The sequence below is a fragment of the Falco cherrug genome, chromosome 2 (assembly GCF_023634085.1).
Source record: "Falco cherrug isolate bFalChe1 chromosome 2, bFalChe1.pri, whole genome shotgun sequence".
Taxonomy (NCBI): domain Eukaryota; kingdom Metazoa; phylum Chordata; class Aves; order Falconiformes; family Falconidae; genus Falco; species Falco cherrug.
In genome coordinates, this window is record NC_073698.1 from 79,992,912 (window position 1) to 80,013,974 (window position 21,063).

Genomic DNA, 21,063 nt, shown 5'->3' on the forward strand with positions numbered 1-21,063 from the left:
TAAAAAAACCCCACAAATGTGAGTTAAATTCTTGGAAGAAAACCCAATTACCAACAGCAGATCAGAACAGGATAACATTCTGGATAGGGTTTGCAGTTTACAGAGAGGATTAACTGTTCTGAGGATCAAATATAGAACAGAAATTGAATTTGTAAGCTGTGTTTTTTACCCACCCTATCTGAAAGCAAAACATGATGTGACTAGTTGGAAACTGGTAGGTTGCGGAGTATGTGCTCAGTGGTCCCTTAGTAATACCTCCATCACAGTCCTTAATATTGAACTGTTCCTCTGAGTGGGGAAGCCAGTCAGAGTACCAGAGCTCCTAATCCCTACTCTTTCTGAGGGGTTTTGGAATCCTTGTCCTGGACCAGGGGTAGACACTATGGATTAAGAGACAATGCCTCCTTCTTTCAGAGGAAGATGTTTCAAAAAACTGCAGAACTGTCTCCAGGAAAGAAATCAGTCTCACAGAACCGATCTCTGGGCCAGGAACCAGCCATCCCCGTCAACTCATGCTGTCCTGCTTCACAGTCACTGAATGTTTCATCACAATATTATTTCCACTCCAAAAAGCTTCAGTTATTATTCATTCTGCTTTCCCCCGCTTTGTTTCATGTTATTTTCCAAGGCAGACAGAACCATTCCTCACTTAAATCAAATGGCTGCTTCTTGGTCTTGATGAAGACTCACTGAAACAATCAAGCAAAGCATTCAGAGAAGACTAGTTTTCCTCTCCTTTTTTTTTTCTACACATGGTAGAAGTTTGTTAACAGTGACAAAGACAGAAATATGAAATAATGTTAGTTCTCAAACAAGGGAAATTAATTGTTTGAAGATGCTGCATCACTTTTGAGGAATATATTATTTTTCTTCTGGCAAAAATCCAAGGGAAATGCAATTAACAGGATTTATATGTGGCTGATTTTCTTCGTGGCATTTAATTATCAGTCTGCAAGCTGAAGCAGAGGCCTCTGTTTCCCATGCAGTGCATCCCTACTGTAACTCTGCTTACATGTGATTTTGGCTCTGCCTTTGCTTTCAGAAATGACCCTGGCAACTGAGTGTCTTGTGTTGACCAATCTTGCAGGAAACTCTTGTACCATGAGACAATGTTGGAGTCCCTGTGTCCACTTTTTCTTGCAGGAGGTGTGTCAGAAGCTGAATCCCTGGCTTTTTTGGGCTGTGCTGACCTAGGTGATGAACTTTTTTGACACATATTATTGGGAAACCTGTCTGTGCCCTACACACACATGATCTTAGCCCACTACAACAGCTGTAGAAACTGCTGTGGTCTCCTGTCTTTGGCCTCTATTATGCTCCATAGCAAGGTCTCAGTTCTTTCCTAAGCAGTGGTATCTTCCAGTGCCAGGTATTAATGCAGGGAGTGAAGTGTTGTGGGACACATCGCAGCCACGGCTTGCCACCCAGGTGTAGGAACAGGGACCTAAGCAAGAGGATGACTGTGGGTCAGAGACAGCTGAAACAGGTTTGAAGGGAGATGAAGTCCCTCAGTGCTGTCTGTGGGTCTGGATCAGATCCACAAACAGTACCAGAAAAGTATCATCATGGAGACCACGCTGAACAGCAATGGTTTCAGGAGATCTGCCCAAGCAAGGACATCTTCACAGGGCTGGGTAAGATACGTGCTTCTGCAACTAGTGCCAACAGGGTTGCCTATCCTCAAAGCTGCAGGTCAACCATCTTCCCCGATCATCGGAGAAACCATGTGTCCCAGATGGTTGAACTATGGCTGCAAGCCAAGTGTCACTATATGGCCTTCAAGTTGCTAATGTCCCTGCAATGACAATGGACTTTAGGCAAATCGGATTCCTATACTGTGCTGGAGCCATCAATAGTATGCAGTACTGTCCTCCCATCTCTCCAAAATACATTCCAATTGTATTCCATCGGCAAAACTGACATCAACTTTATTGGGAATGTAAACCTGTGGACAGTAACAGGAACAATTGCATATTGCTGGGTAATGTCTGAAGCTAGCTGCTTTGGTTTGGAACAGAAGGAAGTTGGTCAGAAGAGCTCAGCAGGTCGCAATAGAAGAAAATTGTAGTAGCTTATGTGCTTTGATTAAAAAAATACAAACAGCTGAGGACAACCACCCTAAGTTGAGTATCAAAGTGCGGTGGGTGATTCACAAATCCACTTCTAGCAAACCTAAGTAAAAATGCCAAGTGTGGAAAGCTAAAAAGCATGTATGGAGATAACTCATGATCTAGCATCCACAGTCTTTATTTTGCTTCCCACTCTTGCACTATTACGTGGAGTAAAAAGCATTAAAATTCATCCTCAATGCATTGAAAGATCCTGCTGCTTTCTATGAGTCAGGCTGGCTTTCTTACCTTTAATGGTTTTTAATTTTATGGGTTTTTTATCTTTTCCTCTTTTATCTGTCCTGGTCAATCATAATTGATTTCCAGAATAAGAAACCTCAATACCTGAAATAGCACTCCTGGCACATCACAAGCCTTTACCTTCTGTTCAGCCACAATTAACATAATCTGCTCAGTTACTGTGTGCACCAGTTGTTGTACCCTCCAATGCCTGTCAGCCAATTTTAGCACTTATCACTCAGGTGATTCTGTGTTCTGCTAGGAGTGGGTTTTCAGTCCTATCTGTACTCAATCAACTATGTTTTATTGCTTTGATTGCTGCTGTATTTTAATAACCAAGGGCCAATCACTGGATAAAACAGGTTTTTAAGACCCACTTGGGTATTAATCCCACCCATTTCCCCAGTAACAATCACTACCTCAGTAATCAAGTGCCTTGATTGCCTGGTGTAATCTCATCCAGGTCAGAAAACAGCGAAGGTGAGTGTAAGCACACCTATCGGTCACAGCCACCTCTTGAGGTGACCAGTATCATTCTCTTCTCTACCACGAAACCCATGACATTCCACTCAAGAGTAAGAGGGCTTTGCTTCAGCATCAACTGGAGCTTTGGTGCATCTCACTCCAGGCACAAGGGGACTCAACCAGGCTGGTCAGGTCTTGCACATGCTGTCCCAAATCTCCTGATGCTTCAGGCTCGTGGTGACCTGAGCTGTGAGCAGGCATTAGCAACTCCTCACTGGCACAATGTCCTGCAGGCTGTCCCATGGCTTCCCCATCGCCAGCAGCAGAGGTCTGGGTTGGCGTCACATGACACCTCTGGGTGAGGAATTTCCCCTGGTGTCTGAAAGGCATCTCAGAAAAGGCACGTGTGTTACAGTAATGCTATTATGATTTAGGAACTCAAGCACTCAAAGGCCAAAGCTGCTGGAGTGAGGCTGCGGGCTTAATTAACTCCTGGCACCGACACTTTTGGAAGCATCTTTAATTAGATGATAAAATGTTATTTTTTCAAGTGTGGTCCTCATCTCGCTGAACACATGGGGCCTGCTTTGACCCGGCAAGGGTGGCAGCAGCCCCCACTGCCTGCAGCCCCCGCTGCCTGCAGCCCCTGCCTCCTCCTGGCAGCATGAGGCAAGACAGTGAAAACAAACCAGTGGAAAGCCACCCTGGGTGACACGTTCCTCATTTTCTGGGTCACCAGCCTTGAGGCTGATCTGTGGGCACGCACAAAACTCCTCTGTCCACAACAGGCTATACTTGAGAATATGGGATGCTAAGGGTGGTTGTGGGGGTTAGAAAATAGAGTTTCCAGCAAGGTACTTGAAAGGAGAGGAGACTTTTGACTTTGATCTCCCTGTGCCTCAGACCTTATCTGCAAAATACCTCTTTCTTGCTCCTCCTGAGTTCTAGCCATTAGGTCTCCACAAGTCCCTTTGGGCTGCCGAATCCTGAACCCAGAGGCTCTATGGCTATTTCTTGTGGTGTGCGAGGGAGCTGTGCTCCAGCACTGGCCAGGGAAACTGCCCCTCTCCACACCACCACCTCCCCCCATTCACCACAGTAAGCTGTCCCCCACAGCCAACAGCCACCCTGTTGACACCAGCAGCCCCCAGACAAATCAGACCCACTGCTCGCCATTGTTCCTGCCTTTGAGAAGATGAGCTAGACCTGACTGCAGTGAGGTATTTTATTTCCATGGCAGGTTCAAAGCTTCCACCCACAGTCAATCAAAGGCACACAGAGAGGTTTTCTGCCCTCCACTGTGGCTGCAGAAGAGCTTCTCAACCAGGGAGCACCATCACCCACACGTCCTGATGGACATAGGAGTCTTGAGGAAAATCACGGCATGGGATGGCAACATTGAAGGCTGTATCACAGTGGGATCAAGGGGATATTGCATTCCCAGATCCACTGCTCAGACAGTCTTCTCTGCATAGGAGAAGGCATGTGTGGAAAGGCAGTGGGTTGAAAAGCTGTTTGGGGGCCTGGGAAGGTAACTGGCAAATTTTGTAATTTTTCAAGCTCCAGGTTGTGACCTAACAATGGGAACCACACAGCCTGACAGCCTGCAGAAAATTTGGCCCAACCTGTGGGGCAAAAAACCCCTCTGTTCAGTTTGAAGCTGGCTTAAGTCCAAAAAGTAGTGCCCTTTTATACCATCCAAGGACCTCCCCAAATCTGGGCTGTTTTCTTCCTAAATCCGGGCTCTTACATCCTTAAATCTGCAGTTGTTATCATCCTGCAGCAATACGGCATTGTAAGAAACCTTTTGCTGTCAGTTCACATACGTTATTGCTCTACTTCTGAGCAGTACAATTAGGTCTCCAGAGCTTGCTTTCTTTATCAAAAAATACACAGGTATTAAACAGGAGTAGAGAAATATTCCAGCTCATAAGTCAAATCAGATAATTGAAATGGCCTTAAAATTAGCCTAGTTCATGCCTGAATAGAGTTCATATCTCACTGGGAACTAACTGTCCTTTTTCTTCTTTGTCTTTATTTTTCTCCCCCTTCTGCTGTTCGGTTTGGAAGGTGATCTTCAGCAAATACTGCAACTCCAAAGATATTATGGACCTCTTCTGCATTGCAACAGGGTTACCAAGGTAGGTCTCTTTTAATTTGTGACATTCGTTTCACTTTTGTTTCTTTACTTCTGGGGGAAATTTAAAGACAAGCCCCAAAAGACTAACTTAGCTGCTATTCAAGCTTTTCTCTCATTCCAGTCTACTGGAAGAAGAAATTGGGGCAATCCAGATAACACCAGCTGGAAAAGTGCATGAAGCTCTGTCAGGCATTGAGCCACCTCAGCGGCAGCTGTGCCTGAGGAACAGAGAGGAATAGGGTAGAACAGAAAAGAGATAGTCCAAAAAATACAAGCAAGTGCAGAAGACCAGCACTGAGTGCAGAAGGGTTGTGTACCAGTTATACATCAGCACTACATTTTTGCCCAGATCGAGTGAAACACAACCATATGTTTAGAACCTGTTTTTTAGGGAAAAATTTGGCCCAATGATTTGCCATTGGCGTTGGTGAAAGGCCATTTGGCATTGGTGAAAGGCTTTCTATTTAGATACAGTACAATCTAATCCCAGGTATAGGGTAGTTAAACATAAAATACCCCATTTTATGGAACATAAATATCCCCAAATCCATTGCCCAGGCCAAGTATTTTCTAATTTATGTTGCCTTGCAAAGTCCATGCATCTCTCCTGCTGCAATTTCCTGTAGGGTTTGTTTCTCTTACCTTCAACCCAGAAAGCAGCATCCAACTTAAATCTCTGTGTTGAGAGGGATCCAGGATCAGGTGTAGTTGTGTGCTGGGGTGGGAGAGGCTGGTGAATGGTGGAGGGTGGCATGGTGTAGCACCCAGCCACTTCTGCACCACCTGTCCAGGGCAATGGCATGCAGGGAGGGAAGCTCTGTCTAAAAGGGGCCATCTCCTCTCTGAATAGGAGCTCGGGCAACGCAGGCCAGATGCACAGCAGCATGCAATAAGCTATAGTCTTTACCTGTGTAAAAATAGGTTTACAAAAAGAAAAATCATAGGAAAAAATAAGCCAGTCCTTTGATTATGGGTTTATTGCATGACTCTAGCTCTGGGGATTGAATGATAAAAATGTCTATATTGACTCAGAATTTGCATAAGCTGCTGGACAGAATTAATGTCCTTTGCTGTTTATCCTAGCTATTTCTTCCCATTTGACATTAGAGAGGTTAATAACTCTCATTTGCTTATGATGTGAAATACTTCCACTCTATCACTGAGGAAACCTTGTTGAGCAGTTTTAATGACTCATGATTAGGGTGTTCACCGCATATTTGGCTTTTTTTTTTTTTTTTTTTTTTTTTTTTTTTTTTTTTCATCAGAAGACTTTCAAAGAACAATGCATTTCAACCAGGATTCTGGAGCCAAAGTAAACCTCCAAGGTTTAGATCTGAGCCTATGAGATCACACTTCTCACAATACTAAAAAAAAAAAGGCCCCATATTCAGCAAGACATTTTGTTTTGTTTGTTCTGGTAAAAGAGTAACTGAGTAAGTTCAAGACAGTCATATTACCAGTAGTTATTTGTGTAGTGGGAGTCAATACATAGCTGCTGAGTCAATGTATCATAAAACATAGCTTTTTAACAGAAATGATGAGTTGATGAGTCAACTGAATTCAGGGAGCAAAGTCTGCTCAGAGATCAAGGATGATCACACTTAATTTTTCCAGAAACATCTCTGGTAACTGAAGTGGGCGAACCATCAAGCTTCACCCTGTCCCGTGCTTTGACCCTTTCTGCACCCAGGTAAAAAGGATCTGAGACAATGTCAGGCCAGGCCAAGAGTGCTGCAGGAGATAAGATGGCTATGTACTGTGTGCACAGAATTTCAGCCAGCATTTCCAGGTCAAATAAACATCTTTGAAACATGCTTTTCAGGAACACAACAATCTCCCTTCTGACGGCAGACAATTGTATGGTATCCATTGACCCGACAATGCCTGCAAACTCAGAGAGGTAAGCTTTGCTGCAACCTGCTCTTTAAAAATAGGGTCAAGCCCAAGGGAAGGGGTGATGGTTGTGTGCAGATGCATTTCGTACGCAGTGGGAGGTGAGCAGCTCCCTGGAGGGAGGGAGATGACAGTAAGAATTGCTTGCTGGCTTATAACACTAATGCCTGCTGGTTTTGAAGATTTTAACTTGTTATTAAGGTAGAAGTAATTGTCTGAGGAAAAAATACTGCTTTTAGGTATTGAATGTAGAACATCTGTTCCCATCCCACCATGTTTGCTGGCAAGGCTCCCGGCTCCTTTGCTCCCTTACTCCTTTATTGCTCTGCTAGGACACAACCATGACATTACTTGCAAAGAGAAGTCAAAGGTTTTGATGAGGGTAGGTCTCTTCCATGCTAGCTTTGGCCCTTCTCACCTCCAAATGCCTTTTTCTTTCTCTCCTTAGTTTCCTGTTGCTTTTCCAACCTGGGGCTTTTAGTTTCACTCTGACTGCTTGTACTTACTCCTGCTGGTGTCATTTTCTTAATTGCATATTTCATCATTACTTATCACTGGCATTACTCTCATTGGCACCTGTGATGGAGCCCCAGCAGTTGGGAGGAACCTACTGCACAGGACGATGTGTCAACACAGGCCAAAAGATGATCCCCACCACTGGAGCTCCCTTCTGACCTACAAAATTTCCTCACCATCTCAGTCCACAAGCTATCAAGGCTTGCCAGGCAGGAGGCATTTTTACCATGTTTGTTGCATGACCATACAGCACAAGAAAGATCTCTCTGTCTCTAGCTCAGTTGTAAACTGGAGAGATGTGTGTTCATAAGAAGTACTCATTGCATATTTAAACTCACAGGTTTTAAGAGTGGTTAGAATATATTCAGATACTTATTCCAAATTCTCGGGGAGTTTAGATATGAAATACAAACTGCTTTCTGAGTGTTGCTAACATCAACCCTCTCTGACTCTTCCAGGTCGCCATACAAAGTGATACCTGTTGCCACTGGGCAACTCTCAGGTAAAACAACCCTTTTGAACTGAATTTGCTAAAGCTAAATTTGTGAACATTTGCACATGGAAATTATATGGCTATGATGCAAGGAAGAATGATGATAGTGTCATGATTGTAGCCACAGCAGAATAAGAAGTATTTGATCATAGTGTTCTGGAGGAAAGTTGAAGAAAAATCCCCAAAGTATTTGAGAATGAGGTGGAATGGCTGGGGTCCAGGGGACTTTCCCAGTGCTTAGCTGTGGTCTGACACAGCACCACTGATGTCCTGGGGAAAGCCCTAGATGGAGCAGTGTGATTTTTTCAGGCAATGTAGACAAAGTTTGAAAGACTGTCCTGCAGTGTTTTGTTTAACTTGTTCATCTCTCAGCAAAGCTCCACTGGAAAACTGAGCACAACATTTGAATTCCATGTTAGTTCCAAATGGCTGAGGAGAGAGCATAATTTCCGTTGTGGGCATGGTAGCTCTAAGTGTAATAAATATTTAAATATACCTGACAAGATTAAAGAAGGCTTGGATGGAAGAGCACATCTGGAACATGTTTCCCAGAACACAGCTGTTCTCCACAGAACACTGTTGTACTCCACAGGCAAGACTAAGCAGCACTTCTACCATTTCTCTTTGCCTGCCAGTGTCACAGTCAGGCCAGTAGCTCTCAGACACTGGAGAAGAGCATTTGCCTGGGGCAGGTCCTGTAGAGCATCTGGCTCACGGTCTCTCTCATCTGTGCAACCGTGTTATCTCCTGCTATTCTCTCCAAGGCAGACTGAGCAAGAGCCCTAGACTGTACGCTGTGGAGCTGTAGCGAAAGGCTGGCCACTGAGGCAAGGGCTGCAGGAGGATAGGGAATGTCAGCTGGGGACACAGTTTGGAGCACTAAAATGAGAAGATAGGTGAGACAAGGGGCAAGAGGTTAAGATTATCCTGGGAACAGAAAGAACAGGAGGGAGCCAGAAAGTCTGGGGCAGGAATAGAGGCTCTTGTGACAGGGGCAAGGCAGTTTTGCTGGTCCCACTGGTTTGTCTTCTTGCTAATGCTGATTGCAGGTCCCACCTCTTCTTATTGCTCAGGCTCCTGTATTACACAACAAAACATAGTGTCTCACAGCACTGCCTTTTTTTAGATGGGGAGACACAGGGAACCAAAGCTGCTCTCTGAGGCACCCACGACTGCTGCAGCAGAAACATCTGTAGGAACAGGGCACAGCAAGGCAGCGTAGGAGAATGATGGGGGGTGGGGGGGCTGGGGGGGGGCATGGAAAGGCCGCAGTGGGGAGCTTGTGCATGCAGAGAGCAAAGGCAAACAGAGCAAAAAGAACAAAGAAGCTAGGAAATGGGGAAGTGCTTTATCACAGTAAGATTTGTTACAAGCCATAAACAGGTCCTAGATCGGTGATTGCCACTGTTGCTGGAAGGAGGTAGTCAAAGCCAACTGCTAAGGGAAAAGAAGCTGCCTCCTAAACTATTTCCTTTTTGTAACAAACTCTGCTGGAACAGCATCACTGTTGTGCTCCAGAAGTACGCTATTTGCATTATCAGGTCAGAAAAGGTGGGGTCTTACCTGCTGCATGTGTCTCGGTGTACCAGCTACATGGGTAATCAATAGCCATTTGCCCCAAGATGGAGGAACAGGGCGAACAGGGCCAGCAAGGATCTGCTGGGCAAAGCCACTGTGTTATACCAGCTGGGAAGCCAATCAAAAGGCTTGCTAGAACATCTACCCTTTTTTTTACCTAACATGAAACTAACTGTATATTTTTATAAGACCATGTATGACTTTTCACACTTTCCCAGGGCCCTCGTTTTTCACCCCAGCTGACAGCACATGGCTTTTCTTTCTTCAGAGTGCAGCTCACGGTGTCAGCAAGGTCTCTCTTCCCTCCTTGAATTTTATGAAACAAGGATTTCCAAAGATCTAAGCTGAAAAGGGCAAGAAAAATTCTGGCTGTTAGTTGCCAAAGCAGAAGAGAGTCTGCTATGGAAAGAGGAGGGAAGTTGAATTGAGTGTGATGGAACTAATGTTCCTTGGTATCTGTTTCTCTTTTGCATGGGCTGTCATTAATCTTAAGCATTCCTGACATTTTGCTGAGAGTAGGAAGAATAAACAGAGTGGGAAATTGTTCCTCTTCATTAAAAGAAAAAAATCCACCTCTGTTCTACTCTTCACTTCTTAAGCAACTCTGCCTGCGTGGTTCTGCTTCCCAAAGCAACTTGTCCAAATACATGCCAAAAAAGGGGTCACCCTAATTTTCACAGCAGTGGGAGGTAATGCACCTCTTTTCAGCAGTCTCCCAGGCAGCTGGAAAAGAATGACGCATGTTTCAGTGGAACAAAGACTGTAAAAGGTGGGACTGGAAAATATGATCCTTTGGGAGGAAAATATAAGCAGTGGCTTTTATCCAGCAGAGGAGATATCCACTGGAGTTCTACTAAGAAGTCATTCTTTATTTCCTGGCCATAGTCATGGGAGAGGGCTGGAATTACAAAAATTATTATTCCAGTGAGCATCCGTTAGATGCAGCAGTGACTACCGTATCACCATGGGGTCAGCTGTCTGCAAGGCAAAGCAAGGGCTGAGCTGGCCAGCTCTGAGCCTGTGTGGCCATTGCATCACGTGCTGTCCCTCCTTCTGTGGCCCCAGAGTAGAAGGTACGTGGCTATCTGAGCAGAGCATCAAACCCCTGGTGCCAAACCCTTCCTTCTTTCTGGGGTGCTTAGACTCCCAAGGCTATCTTCTCCCTCCCAACAGCAGGAAGGCTCTGGTCTGCATCCTTGTGGTAGAACAGGTTCAAAACTCACAAATGGATGGCTGTGTTGTGGGTATAATTAGTAGGGTTCAAGCACTCTGCAATATTGCTGGAGATGCCAATTAAATGAACAAATCCTACTAGCAGCACACACTTGAGAAATAAAACTGAAGTCTGATAGTGCACAGAGTGGAGCTATCGTGGAGCTCAAGTGAGCCTGATCCACCACAGTCCTAAACAGGGCTGGAAACGTGCAGGGACTGTCCTACCGCTTCAGAGTTAGAGCAACAAAGCACACAGGTGGCTGAACGAGCCCTTAAAAATCTCACCAGGGATGTGACCTGAAACAGCATAAGATGTGCTGAGCTTAGTCCCAGTTTTCGCCACATCTCTGTCTCCAGTTTGTTCTGGTGGATCCTTCAACACAAGCATCCCCTCATCCCTGTAGAAATGGGCAAGGAAACCCGAAGACAGCAGTGCCCTGTTGGGACGGAGGCCAGCACGTGGAGAGACCTCACCACTTACCACTCCTTGCTCAGCAGCCTCAGCAGTGGGGAACCCTGCCAGCATGCATCGGAGCGTGCATCGGAGCGGCTTGGCCAGCCTAAGGCTATAGGCAGCATCTTCACCTCCCACTTCACTTGCTATTCAATTGTTTGCCTTTTCAGCTAACAACCCATCTAGCACTTGCATGGAGGAAAGCCCAGGGTCTCTCCCCATGGATATCGGCTTGTAGCAGGAAAGCTAGCTCAACCAACACCTGTGTAGCTGCCTGCTAGGAGGCTCACATCTGAACAGTGCTAACTGCGCCTTGCCCACCACTGAGCCCACCAATGACTGCACCAGCGAACTGTGGAGACAGCTTTCCCCCCCCCGAGTGATTAAATACACAAGATCTTGTGCAGATTGCTCTTAGTAAAGCGACAGAAGCTTGTCACTGTGTCTAAATCTTCTTATTCTGGGATATCTCTCCTCTCCTTTTGGAGGCATATTCACGCTTGCAGATCAAGCAAGTGTGAAGAGGCAGAGACTGTGAGAGAAAAAGCCCCCTCCCTCCTGCTGCTCCTTACATGCATCCCACATGGATGCATGCATCCGGACAGGGCCAACAGCTTCAGGATTACTCACCTGAGCAGGGGTTTGCATGCAACAGCCCGAATTAACCTGAGCTGTCAAGTGAATTTGGTGTTCGATATGACATGATTCACAGACGTGGGCTTGGGCTGGAAAACACACCCCTTCCTCAGGCTTTTGTCCACCTGGCTGTTTGGTTTTTTTTAATTCCTCTGACTGTCCTGATCCAAACAAACCACAGAGTGCAAAATACAGATAGAGGCCTGAGCCAGAGGCACAAGAACACGTGAGAAGGAGACCGTATGGCAGGAGTTCACCAGCCTGATGCTGGCAGGCAAAGGCAGATGCCCACATCCTCCCAGCCTCGATGGTCACAGCAGAAAAGATAGGGGGAAAACCATCCCACACTCACAACCCCATGCACTCTCTGCCTGCACCCTGCCAACGCTGGCAGGATGGCAAGGGGAGCCAGGGAGGGCGAGAGGGTGTAGGTGGCTCCCTGGCTGTGATTCTGGTGGGTAGGACAGGAGAGGAATAGTCACTGCTGAGCAGGGCGGTGTGAAGCAGAGGGTGCATGCCAGCAGCTTATAAGCCATCTGTGTCAGCGCACAGGTGACCTGAGCTGCCCCAGCATGTACCTAGTCTCTGTCTGGCAGGGAAGGTGTGTACACGCTCGCTGCCAGCCCTCTGATCCGGCCACAGTGGGAGTCACAGGAAAAAGTGCTGCTGCCATATTCCCCTGCACCTGCTTTCTGCCCAGCCCTGCTAGAGACAGGACTGCTGAGAGGGACAGCAAAATGGCTCCTTGCTCTGTGATGCCCCAGCCAAGTTCCCTGCTGAACTTGGCAGGGGCCAGCAGGCAAGGAGCTGAAGTCCCTGTGCCCACAGTGAGCACAGGAATGAGCCAAGGGAAGCCTGGGGAGGCCTGAGCTGCTCTGTCCTCTGCCCAGCATTACACTATTGCAGCATCTTCTGGAGGGAGTTTTTCTAATTTTCATTAGTCAGCTTCAAAATATCTTGCATATTGTGCAAAAACCTGTCTTGCTGAACACCTGCATTTGCAAACATTGCACATTCATGGTGCTGGCAGAGGGTGAGCTGAGAAGAGGGTTGCTGCTGGCTTTTGGGGTGCTGCAGGAAGGAGCTGGTGACCCTCAGCAACGTTCACAGATTGCAGCTGCCCATGCTACATGCACTAGGATTTCCTTTTCATAGAGGGAATTGCAGCAAAACAAATGAAGCAACTGAGGGAAAAGGTAGCTGCATGCACCTGGGGTATCAGCCCTGCCCAGAGGTATAAAAAAAAGCAGATAGACGGTAACGGAGTAAAAGAACACCTAGCCCTCCTGTTACACAAATGAGTGGATAAGTGAGACTAAATGATGTTGGAGTGTTATCTCATTTTCTTCAGAATCAGGGGTTAGCAGTGGTCTCCCCCTTGGAAAGGAACAGGACGAAGAAATGGATCTTTGTCTCTTTAAGATGAGACGAACTGCCACTCTTAGTCATATATCTTTACTGCACCCTAGGGTTATAAAAACATACATCTTCATTTTGAAAGTCTTTTATTACATCCATAAACATCAGATTGCAGCTGACTGTTCCCTGGATGAGAACGTCCTAGTACTCCAAGTGAGTTTTGACAGGGGGAGGGAATGAAAATAAGATTTTTTTTTTAATTTTTTTTTTACTGGAACAGTTTTTATAGGGAACTTGTCAGTCTCTGGCATGCTACAGCCACTGTCAGAGAGCTGAGCAGCACTGAAGTGAGAGGACACGGGTTTCTCTGCTTATTTTCACTGTTGGACTCAGGTACCATCCCAGGTGCTGTGCACGGTAAGCTTTCCTCCTGTCTTAAATAGGACGCAGCGTTTGCTTTGTTTCAGCGCTTGGATTTTCGAATGGGATTTGTGAGAAAACTGAAAAATGGGTCTCTGTGAAAAGAACTAATTTCTTCATTTGCTCTGCTAGCCTCTCTGCTGGGAGTTGGATCACAGAAAAAAAAAATGAAGAGGGAAATAGATCTGAGACTTTCAGAGCACAGAGTGCTTGTTCCAGTTTAAAGACACAGGGGTAACAGCCAAATTGTTTCGATCAGCAAAGTGAAAGCACTTGACAAGTATTTCTGACATCTTTAATACCTGAGGAATTGCAAATCTTTTCAACAGGTACAAGAGCTATTATTTAGAATTACTCTGTAAATGCCGGGCTGTATTTCTGTGTGATGTGTTTTGCCTGGGTGATTGCACTCGTGAGACATTGTGCTCCCTCAGGCAAGTGCAAAAAGTAGCTTCAGAAATGCCATTGGGGTATTTCTACATAGCATATAAATGGGTGTTCCATAATGTGCGGCATGTATATAAGAGTATGCAACATTTCTACTTCTGGAGCATGAGTAACCAAGAGTGCAACCACATTGCAAGCACAGTGCAGTTTAAATTAACTGGTGAGACAAAGTGGGAACAATCTCAAAACAGCAGCTCACAGCTCAGCAAAGGTGATTTATGCTTCCCATCTGTGTGAATACAGTGTGGACTGACTGAAAGATGGGAAAATATTGTTATTATACTTCTTCCTTCCTAAAGTGTACTGTCCCTCAAAATCTAGGTTCTTGTTTTAAGGATGCGTTTGCTTTTCCCTGTGTTAGTTATTGCAATCCTGTGATGGTCTTGGAAGGGGTTGGTGCTTCAGCAGGCTGACTCTCCTGAGCTGGCTGAAGCACCCGAGCACTGGAGTTGGCAGCAGGAGGCAGGGAGCTACTGGAGTGAGCGCTCCCAGTGCAGCCACTGCCACAGCGTCTCAGACATTGATGGGATCCTGACGGGATCCCTATGGTGGCTCTGTCCAAGTTATGTTCTCAAGGGAAGGGGGCTGGGAAGCTTATGCACTGCTGTGTCCATCCTGTGAACCAGGAAGGACTCATTCTGCAAGGACAGTCACTTTGAAATCTCACATTTGCCTGAAGTTTATGCATAGCAGTACAATCCTTATGAATTTGCACAAAAAAAAAATTGGTCTCCAGGATAATGTCCCAGTATACATCTGAAAAGAAAACTGGGTTATCTTGTGTTCATAAGCTGTTGCACTGCTCATAGGCACTCCGGCAGTGTGCTGACGGTGTAGAGGCAGTCCTTGTGAGCCAGATGTTTCAAAAGTGGATGGTGATTCTGGGAGTCCTACCCAAGAAGTGTGAAAGGGGTCATCTTTTCAGAGAGTGCTGCCTTAAAACAAGTACCTCTCAGAGACCTCACCAGCCCCCCTCTAAAAAAAATTTCTGAGAAACCTTGACTGTAATCTGCAGGCAGAGAAAGGCAGGTGATATGAGAAGTCATTCCTAAACACTATCACTGTTCAAAGGACCAGAACTACTTTTTGGCTAAATGCCTCGGCGACAGAGCTGGAAGTCTGGGGATGCCACTTTGCAGGGAGGCTGAGGATGTCTTTTTTGCTCTGTCATTTTCTGTTATGTCCCCCTCCTATTTTCTCAGAGAAAGAAGAATTGTTCCAGAATTTATTGGGACAGATTGCTGAGCAGTTCTCAAGGTAAGAAGCTGAACATCATTATTAATTTAAAATGCTATTTCTTTTATCACCCTAAAGTAATATTTTCACAGGAGGCAGAGGGGCATTTAAGATCTTCAAATCCCACTCTTCCTGACAAATTTACGCCTGGTACACAGCTTATTTCCTGCTGACAGCAATATGGTGGCTTGAACTAAATGTGATTTCAGTGATTATGTTTGATCTAAAAAGGAGATCAAGTTGTAAATATAAATGTTCTTATTGTGCTTCTGCCCTCTTAGGAAGCAAAAGAAATGTTTCTACATTGAGCAGTCAAATCATCCGGTTTGTTTCATTTTTCCCTTTATCACTCAAACATGTCTCTCCCCTGAGAGGATTTATCAACATCTGTATAGCTGCTTATTTTATTCCAGCTGGTTTCAATAAGACAGATCAATCCCGCCACAGCTTAGCAAATCACCAGCATAACTCTAAAGGAAGGGGGGCTTCAGAGTGTGCAGACACCAAGGTGCTGCTGTTAGGCAAGGCATTATCAATTTAACTTTGCTTCCCTGGGGGGTACAATAACAAGCCATTGCCAAGAGAGGGGGTGATGAAGTGTTGCAGAGCCACAGTACATTCCCAGGGTCACAACAAAATCATTAGTTGTTATTTTTTCTGAAAATTAAACGCGGGTGTATTTTCTGCCCAAATTTTAACATTTCCACAGGAAAATTTCTTTTCCTTATGGCAACCATGGTTGGACAGATCAATCCTTTGAAAAATATAGACGTTTCTAGCAAAAGTCCTTTGTACCAAATGGCAGGTACAGCACTAAATGTATAACATTAATACATGAGGGTTTTCTTTTCAGGGTTTTTAAAATCAATGAGCTGAAAACGGAAGTAGCTAATCACTTGGCAATGCTGGAGAAAAAGGTTGAATGTGAGTGTCCCTTTATTCGTATTGCAGTGGGAACCGGTGTCTCAGAAATTCCCCACCTTCTTGCCCTCATTGAACCCCTCTCTGTCCCACTCCTCACAGCCCCTCTGCTTTCTCTGATTGCTAGCAATGTGGCCAGCCTTGAGCCTGAGAGGCCACAGTCCGTCCCAGGGTGAGGCACGGGAAAGGTGGGAGCCTGTGGTGGCACCCACCGGCGGGTTGAGGCCGCGGAGGGACGCTCTGTGTTGCAGACACCCAGAGCTCCTCCCGGCCTCCCCGCTGAGGGGCCATCGAGCCCTCCGCTGAGCTTCGGGCCCAGGGCCACATCCTCCTGCTACCATGTCCCCACAGAAGAGGGTCTCCACCACACAGCTCCCTATCGCCCACCTCCAAGCCCCTCAGCCTGCCCTCCCATGCCCCCCGACCCATCCCCTGCCCCTCCTCAGCTCCCCTGCACCCAGCAGTGTCCCCCATGCCTCTGCACAGGCATTCCCCGCAAGACGCTGCCCTGGAGCACGCCCGGGGCCTAGCGCTCGCTGTTGCACTTTGTAGTTAATATCAGGAGGGTAACACAGCTGCCTTCATCCTGCTTTAAGTCAGATACTTGCACAGGTCAAACATGTTGCCTTGCAGAGAGGCTTTCTCCTTTCAGAAATGCATTTACTGTATGTTAAGCAGTCAGGTCAGTCCTCGTTGCTGACAGAGGCCCAGCACCAGCACTGGGACCTGACTGTGTTTCTTCTGCTCAACGCCATGTTGCCTGCCTCCCCCTGCTGGGAAAGGGCCGGGGGCCGGGGAAAGGCCTGTCCCCACAGCACATGTGGTGCCACGTGTGCGCTACCCATGGGACACTAACACGGCACCAAAACGTCCATAAACGGGCGGTGTAACGTGTGCCATGAGGCAGCCGGAGGGTACATCTTGTGGTCTCGCGAGGGGGTGATTGCTGGGCTGCGAACACGGGGCTTCACCCCTCTCTGGCCATATTGCCTGGCAGAGTTCTAGGCAGCATCGATTGCCTTGTTCAGTGTGTTAACAGCAATGCAACCATGTTCAGCTACTGTGCAACAGCAAAGTTAAGTTCATCTGGTCAAAAGCTCCTTTTCCATTGGGGGGGCGGGGGGGCGGAAATTTTTTTCCCCATGCAGCACCTGACTTGTTTTGTTGCTTTTCAGTATATGAGGCAGAACACAGGTCCCAGAAAGGCAGGGAAGGGGAATGAACAGGGCACTGTCACCCAGCACTGTTTTGACACCAAAGGTCACATCCTTGCTGATACGCAACATTTAAGTCAGGAGCACGCAGAGTCTTCCCCAGCACTACAGCTGCAGAAACCACTTTCTCACTAGAGCTGGCTGGAAAAAAAAAAGTTTCTGGTTCATGGAAGAATTTTTGTTGAAACTTCCCCTGACCAGAAGCTGCCTTGACCCTGCAGCTTCTCAATGAGACTGATGCCATCGTCAGCAGGGAGAGGAAAAATATCCTTATTCAAAGAGCAGCTGCAGGGGACCTTTTCTGTGAGGCCACCCCAGCCACAGGCTCCCAGTGCAGTGGGAGCCCTTTGGTCACACTCATGGAGGGGGCAACCTGCAGCGCACATACTCACAGCACAGATCTCTGCAAGGAGCCCAGGTAGCAATTCCTCCCTGTCTGCTTTTCCCAAGGCTCCGCTGATTTATGCTATGGACCAAAAGAAAAAAAAAAAAGGAAAGAAAGAAAAAAAGAAAAATTAGCTCAGTCATTCTGCCTTTTCTGTGAAACTTCTGACCAACTCCAGTCCTCAGGGCTAAGTGCCATGGACTAGAGCAAATGAGGCAAGCATTCCTGTGAGTCTTCCTATCCCCTTGGCAGCCCAGGCAAGCAGCTCTCCCAGCCAGCTAGGGGCTTCTTTTGGCCACCGACTCCCCTGATGACCCCTTGGGACCCCTGGCTGCACCCTGCATGCACACTGCCTTTCAGCACCAGCAGCCCTTGGCAGCGGAGGGAGATAATGAAGATTTGCACACCACTGCAGGAGAGGAATAGTTGTGCGCTTGCACTCTCCAGCACTTTATTGCTGCTTTAGGGAAGGCAGCCTACACAGAGGTGCTGTGCCGTGCAGGTGAACTGAATTCACTGGTCCCCAGACAAGGCTTCTTTCAGTAAGTGGGTCTCACCGCTGATGGAAATAGCAGCTGATGTAGCAATCTGCTGCTATTCTGCCTGAGCGCTTACGATCCCATCTCCAGCAGCCTCAGCCTGTGGGAAGGAGCTCCCTGGGTTGCCTGTCTCCAAGTGCACCCATCTGCTCAGAAATGGACTTCCAGAATTTGCAACAGAGCCAAATCTGCAACATTTTGAAATAATCCCACGCTTTCATGTTTAAAAAGCAAAACTGTGAGAGAAAGGGAGTGTCCAACCTTCCTACTCAAGCTGGACTCCCAGAGGTTGCTTTAAGAGCCATGTTTCAGTGCTGGATTCAGCCCAAGGATTTCTTTAGACAGCACAGGGTCTTTTCAGAAGGTATTTCTTGCTGCAGAATAATATAATGGGCTCTTAATCAGTGCACATGACAAGGCCATTTATCATTTGTGAGCCAAATGCGAAAAGAATTGTGCTTTTGTTTTGCCTTTTCTCCCACCTTCTTCGGAGATCCCTTTTCCACCACTTTGACATGCGATCTCCAGGATTTCTTCCCCAGAAGGGACGTGTGTGGGGATAAGTGCTCATGACAGCACTACATCTGCACCTCACATAAAATGTTCTCAGCTTCCTTCCCATTACTGTCTAGAGACTTCATCACAAAGATGTGTTTTCGAGGAGCCAAATCTTGTAACTGATTTTTAAATCCCATCTAAAGCTTGTGACTTCCCCTTGGAAAATGCATCTATGCAGGGCAAGCACTGGGAATGCTTTGTCCCATAGCTTGACTTACTCTGCTCGTGTTTTTACAGCAGCCCACATATCAATAAGGAAGCTGGCAAAAACCCTTTGCAATTTGTAAGCACCTCACATCTACCTTAAGAAAATAATTATGTAAATGCTGTGCTCCCCAGAGAGGTTTTGGAAGAAAACTAAAGAGATGCAATACAGAAAAATGCTCAGGGCTGCCATTTTGCACCAGAACTTCTCTTCTCTCTGCAGTTGCCTGCCCCACTACCACATCCATCTGATAACTCCGCTTGGCTCCCACTGCTTCAAATAGGCACCAGCCACCATTTAGATAGCCTGGCGAATGGGTTACCCATGAACTTCTCCTGGATGAATGCACTGGGGTGGTATATAGCAGCATGAGGCTTGCAGGTCAGCTGCAGCTGGTGAGTGGCAGTTGAATGGAGTACCCAAAAAAAGTGCAGCCAGATACCCAAAATGAAGATATTGAGCAAGCAAGACAGCATCTTGCCTGTATCATCACATTGTGATCACCCAAAGAAATTGCTTGTAGCAATGCTAGACAAAAAAACACTAATCTGGAAACAGGATATTTAAGTGAAGGGTATCCCTGTAATCAAGCATAAATCAAAAGCTTTTCCCTTTCCTCTCCTAATATATGGCATTTTGGACTCAGTTCATATATCTCTCTTTTTTCCCCCTTTCCCAGATCCAACAGCAATTTTTGTTTTTACGAACATAAAGAAAGCAAAACTGAGGTCTCTGCTTATTTACAGAGTTGTGCCCTCCAAGGCAGTTTTTTGTCACTTACATGCTACTACCCTCCAGATAAGTGTGATTTTGACTATTATTTTCTAAGAAAGTGACCGAATACTGATTGTATGATTGCACATTCCCTTGAGTTTCCTGAACCACAGCTTGTCCATGCAAACAATGAGTTCAGTAAACAAATGAGCTGTGAAATGATTGCATATGAATGACATGTACTTAATAAATGCTGCTGTATTATGTCCTTGAGCATGCTGGTAGTTCAACAAGAGGGAAAGAAAAGGGAGAATTTTCTCATACTTGCACTGCATTAGGTTCTCATAGCTACATGGAATGAAGTGCATTGCTGCATAAACAGGCAATCAAACTTTTTGCCTTGTGGGTCTCATAATTATGTACAGAAGGGAAATAAAGGATTTTTGTGCTGCATGCAGAAATAACCTTTGATTACAAAACTGATTGGCAAAAAGAAGTGACAGATATTCAATACCTAAAAAAAAACCCAAATCAATTGCGAGAGCAAAACTTTCAACATCTCTCTCCCTCTCCTGCATTCTCACTTTGGTTTTTCTGTACTTAACAATGACTCTCAGAGCTCCTTAATGCTCTGCATGAACTTAAAAATTAAAACCTTTTATCTTAATGGGAATTCTAATCCTACTGGGACATGTTTGCCTAGCTGCGCTTATCATCCCATCGTGGGAGGGTTTTTTCACTCAGGATTTCCTTTGATTTGTGTTCTACAGCAAAGAAGTGAAGGCACCAGAACAGCTGACTGCTGCTAACAATCGTGGAAAAGCTGAGACGTTATAGCCATTTTGTGAATTAAAATCCTGTAGCTATTATCTAAAATTGGCAACAGAGAATTCCTATGGGTTTTCAAGATATATTGCTTTGGCAGCACCTGCATATGTGAGAACCAGGGCAGAATGTAAGAGCTTGCTGGCTCACTGGATAACCCCACTGTTAAAGCCCTTTGAAATTTTGCACAATTGTGAAACAAGATCCTTCGACTTTTGCCATGGTAACCCTCCTGTTGTTTTCCTTTGTTGACAGTGGAAGGCCTGAAAGTCGTGGAGATTGAGAAATGCAAGAGCGACATTAAAAAGATGAGGGAGGAAATGGCAGCAAGAAGCAGCAGGTAAGTTCTGCTTTGGACCTAACCAAAGAAATAAGCATCTGGTTTCAAACCCTAATGCAACATTTCTGCAGAATTGTGTTACCTTCTGGGCTTAGAAGTAAAGGAGGAAGAAACTAATAACCATTAAGGACAGTGACTTTAATTTAACATTTGAAGATCTAC

The 21,063-nt window shown here is 46.0% G+C and overlaps 1 protein-coding gene across 4 annotated transcripts in view; it reads left to right on the top strand.

Annotated features, from left to right (window-relative positions):
• PDE9A (phosphodiesterase 9A) overlaps positions 1 to 21,063 on the top strand; it is a 53,276-nt gene that overhangs the window by 10,560 nt on the left and 21,653 nt on the right. The window contains exons 2-7 of one of the 4 annotated variants that reach the window (XM_005438512.3): positions 4,884 to 4,954; positions 6,776 to 6,853; positions 7,821 to 7,864; positions 15,167 to 15,221; positions 16,054 to 16,124; positions 20,817 to 20,901. In XM_005438512.3, the coding sequence (XP_005438569.1) occupies positions 4,884 to 4,954; positions 6,776 to 6,853; positions 7,821 to 7,864; positions 15,167 to 15,221; positions 16,054 to 16,124; positions 20,817 to 20,901 (404 nt within the window). Of the gene's footprint in view, positions 1 to 4,883; positions 4,955 to 6,775; positions 6,854 to 7,820; positions 7,865 to 12,783; positions 13,515 to 15,166; positions 15,222 to 16,053; positions 16,125 to 19,817; positions 20,692 to 20,816; positions 20,902 to 21,063 lie in introns of those variants that run through there. The other 3 variants (XM_027804447.2, XM_055703024.1, XM_027804445.2) reach the window with 3 other exon arrangements.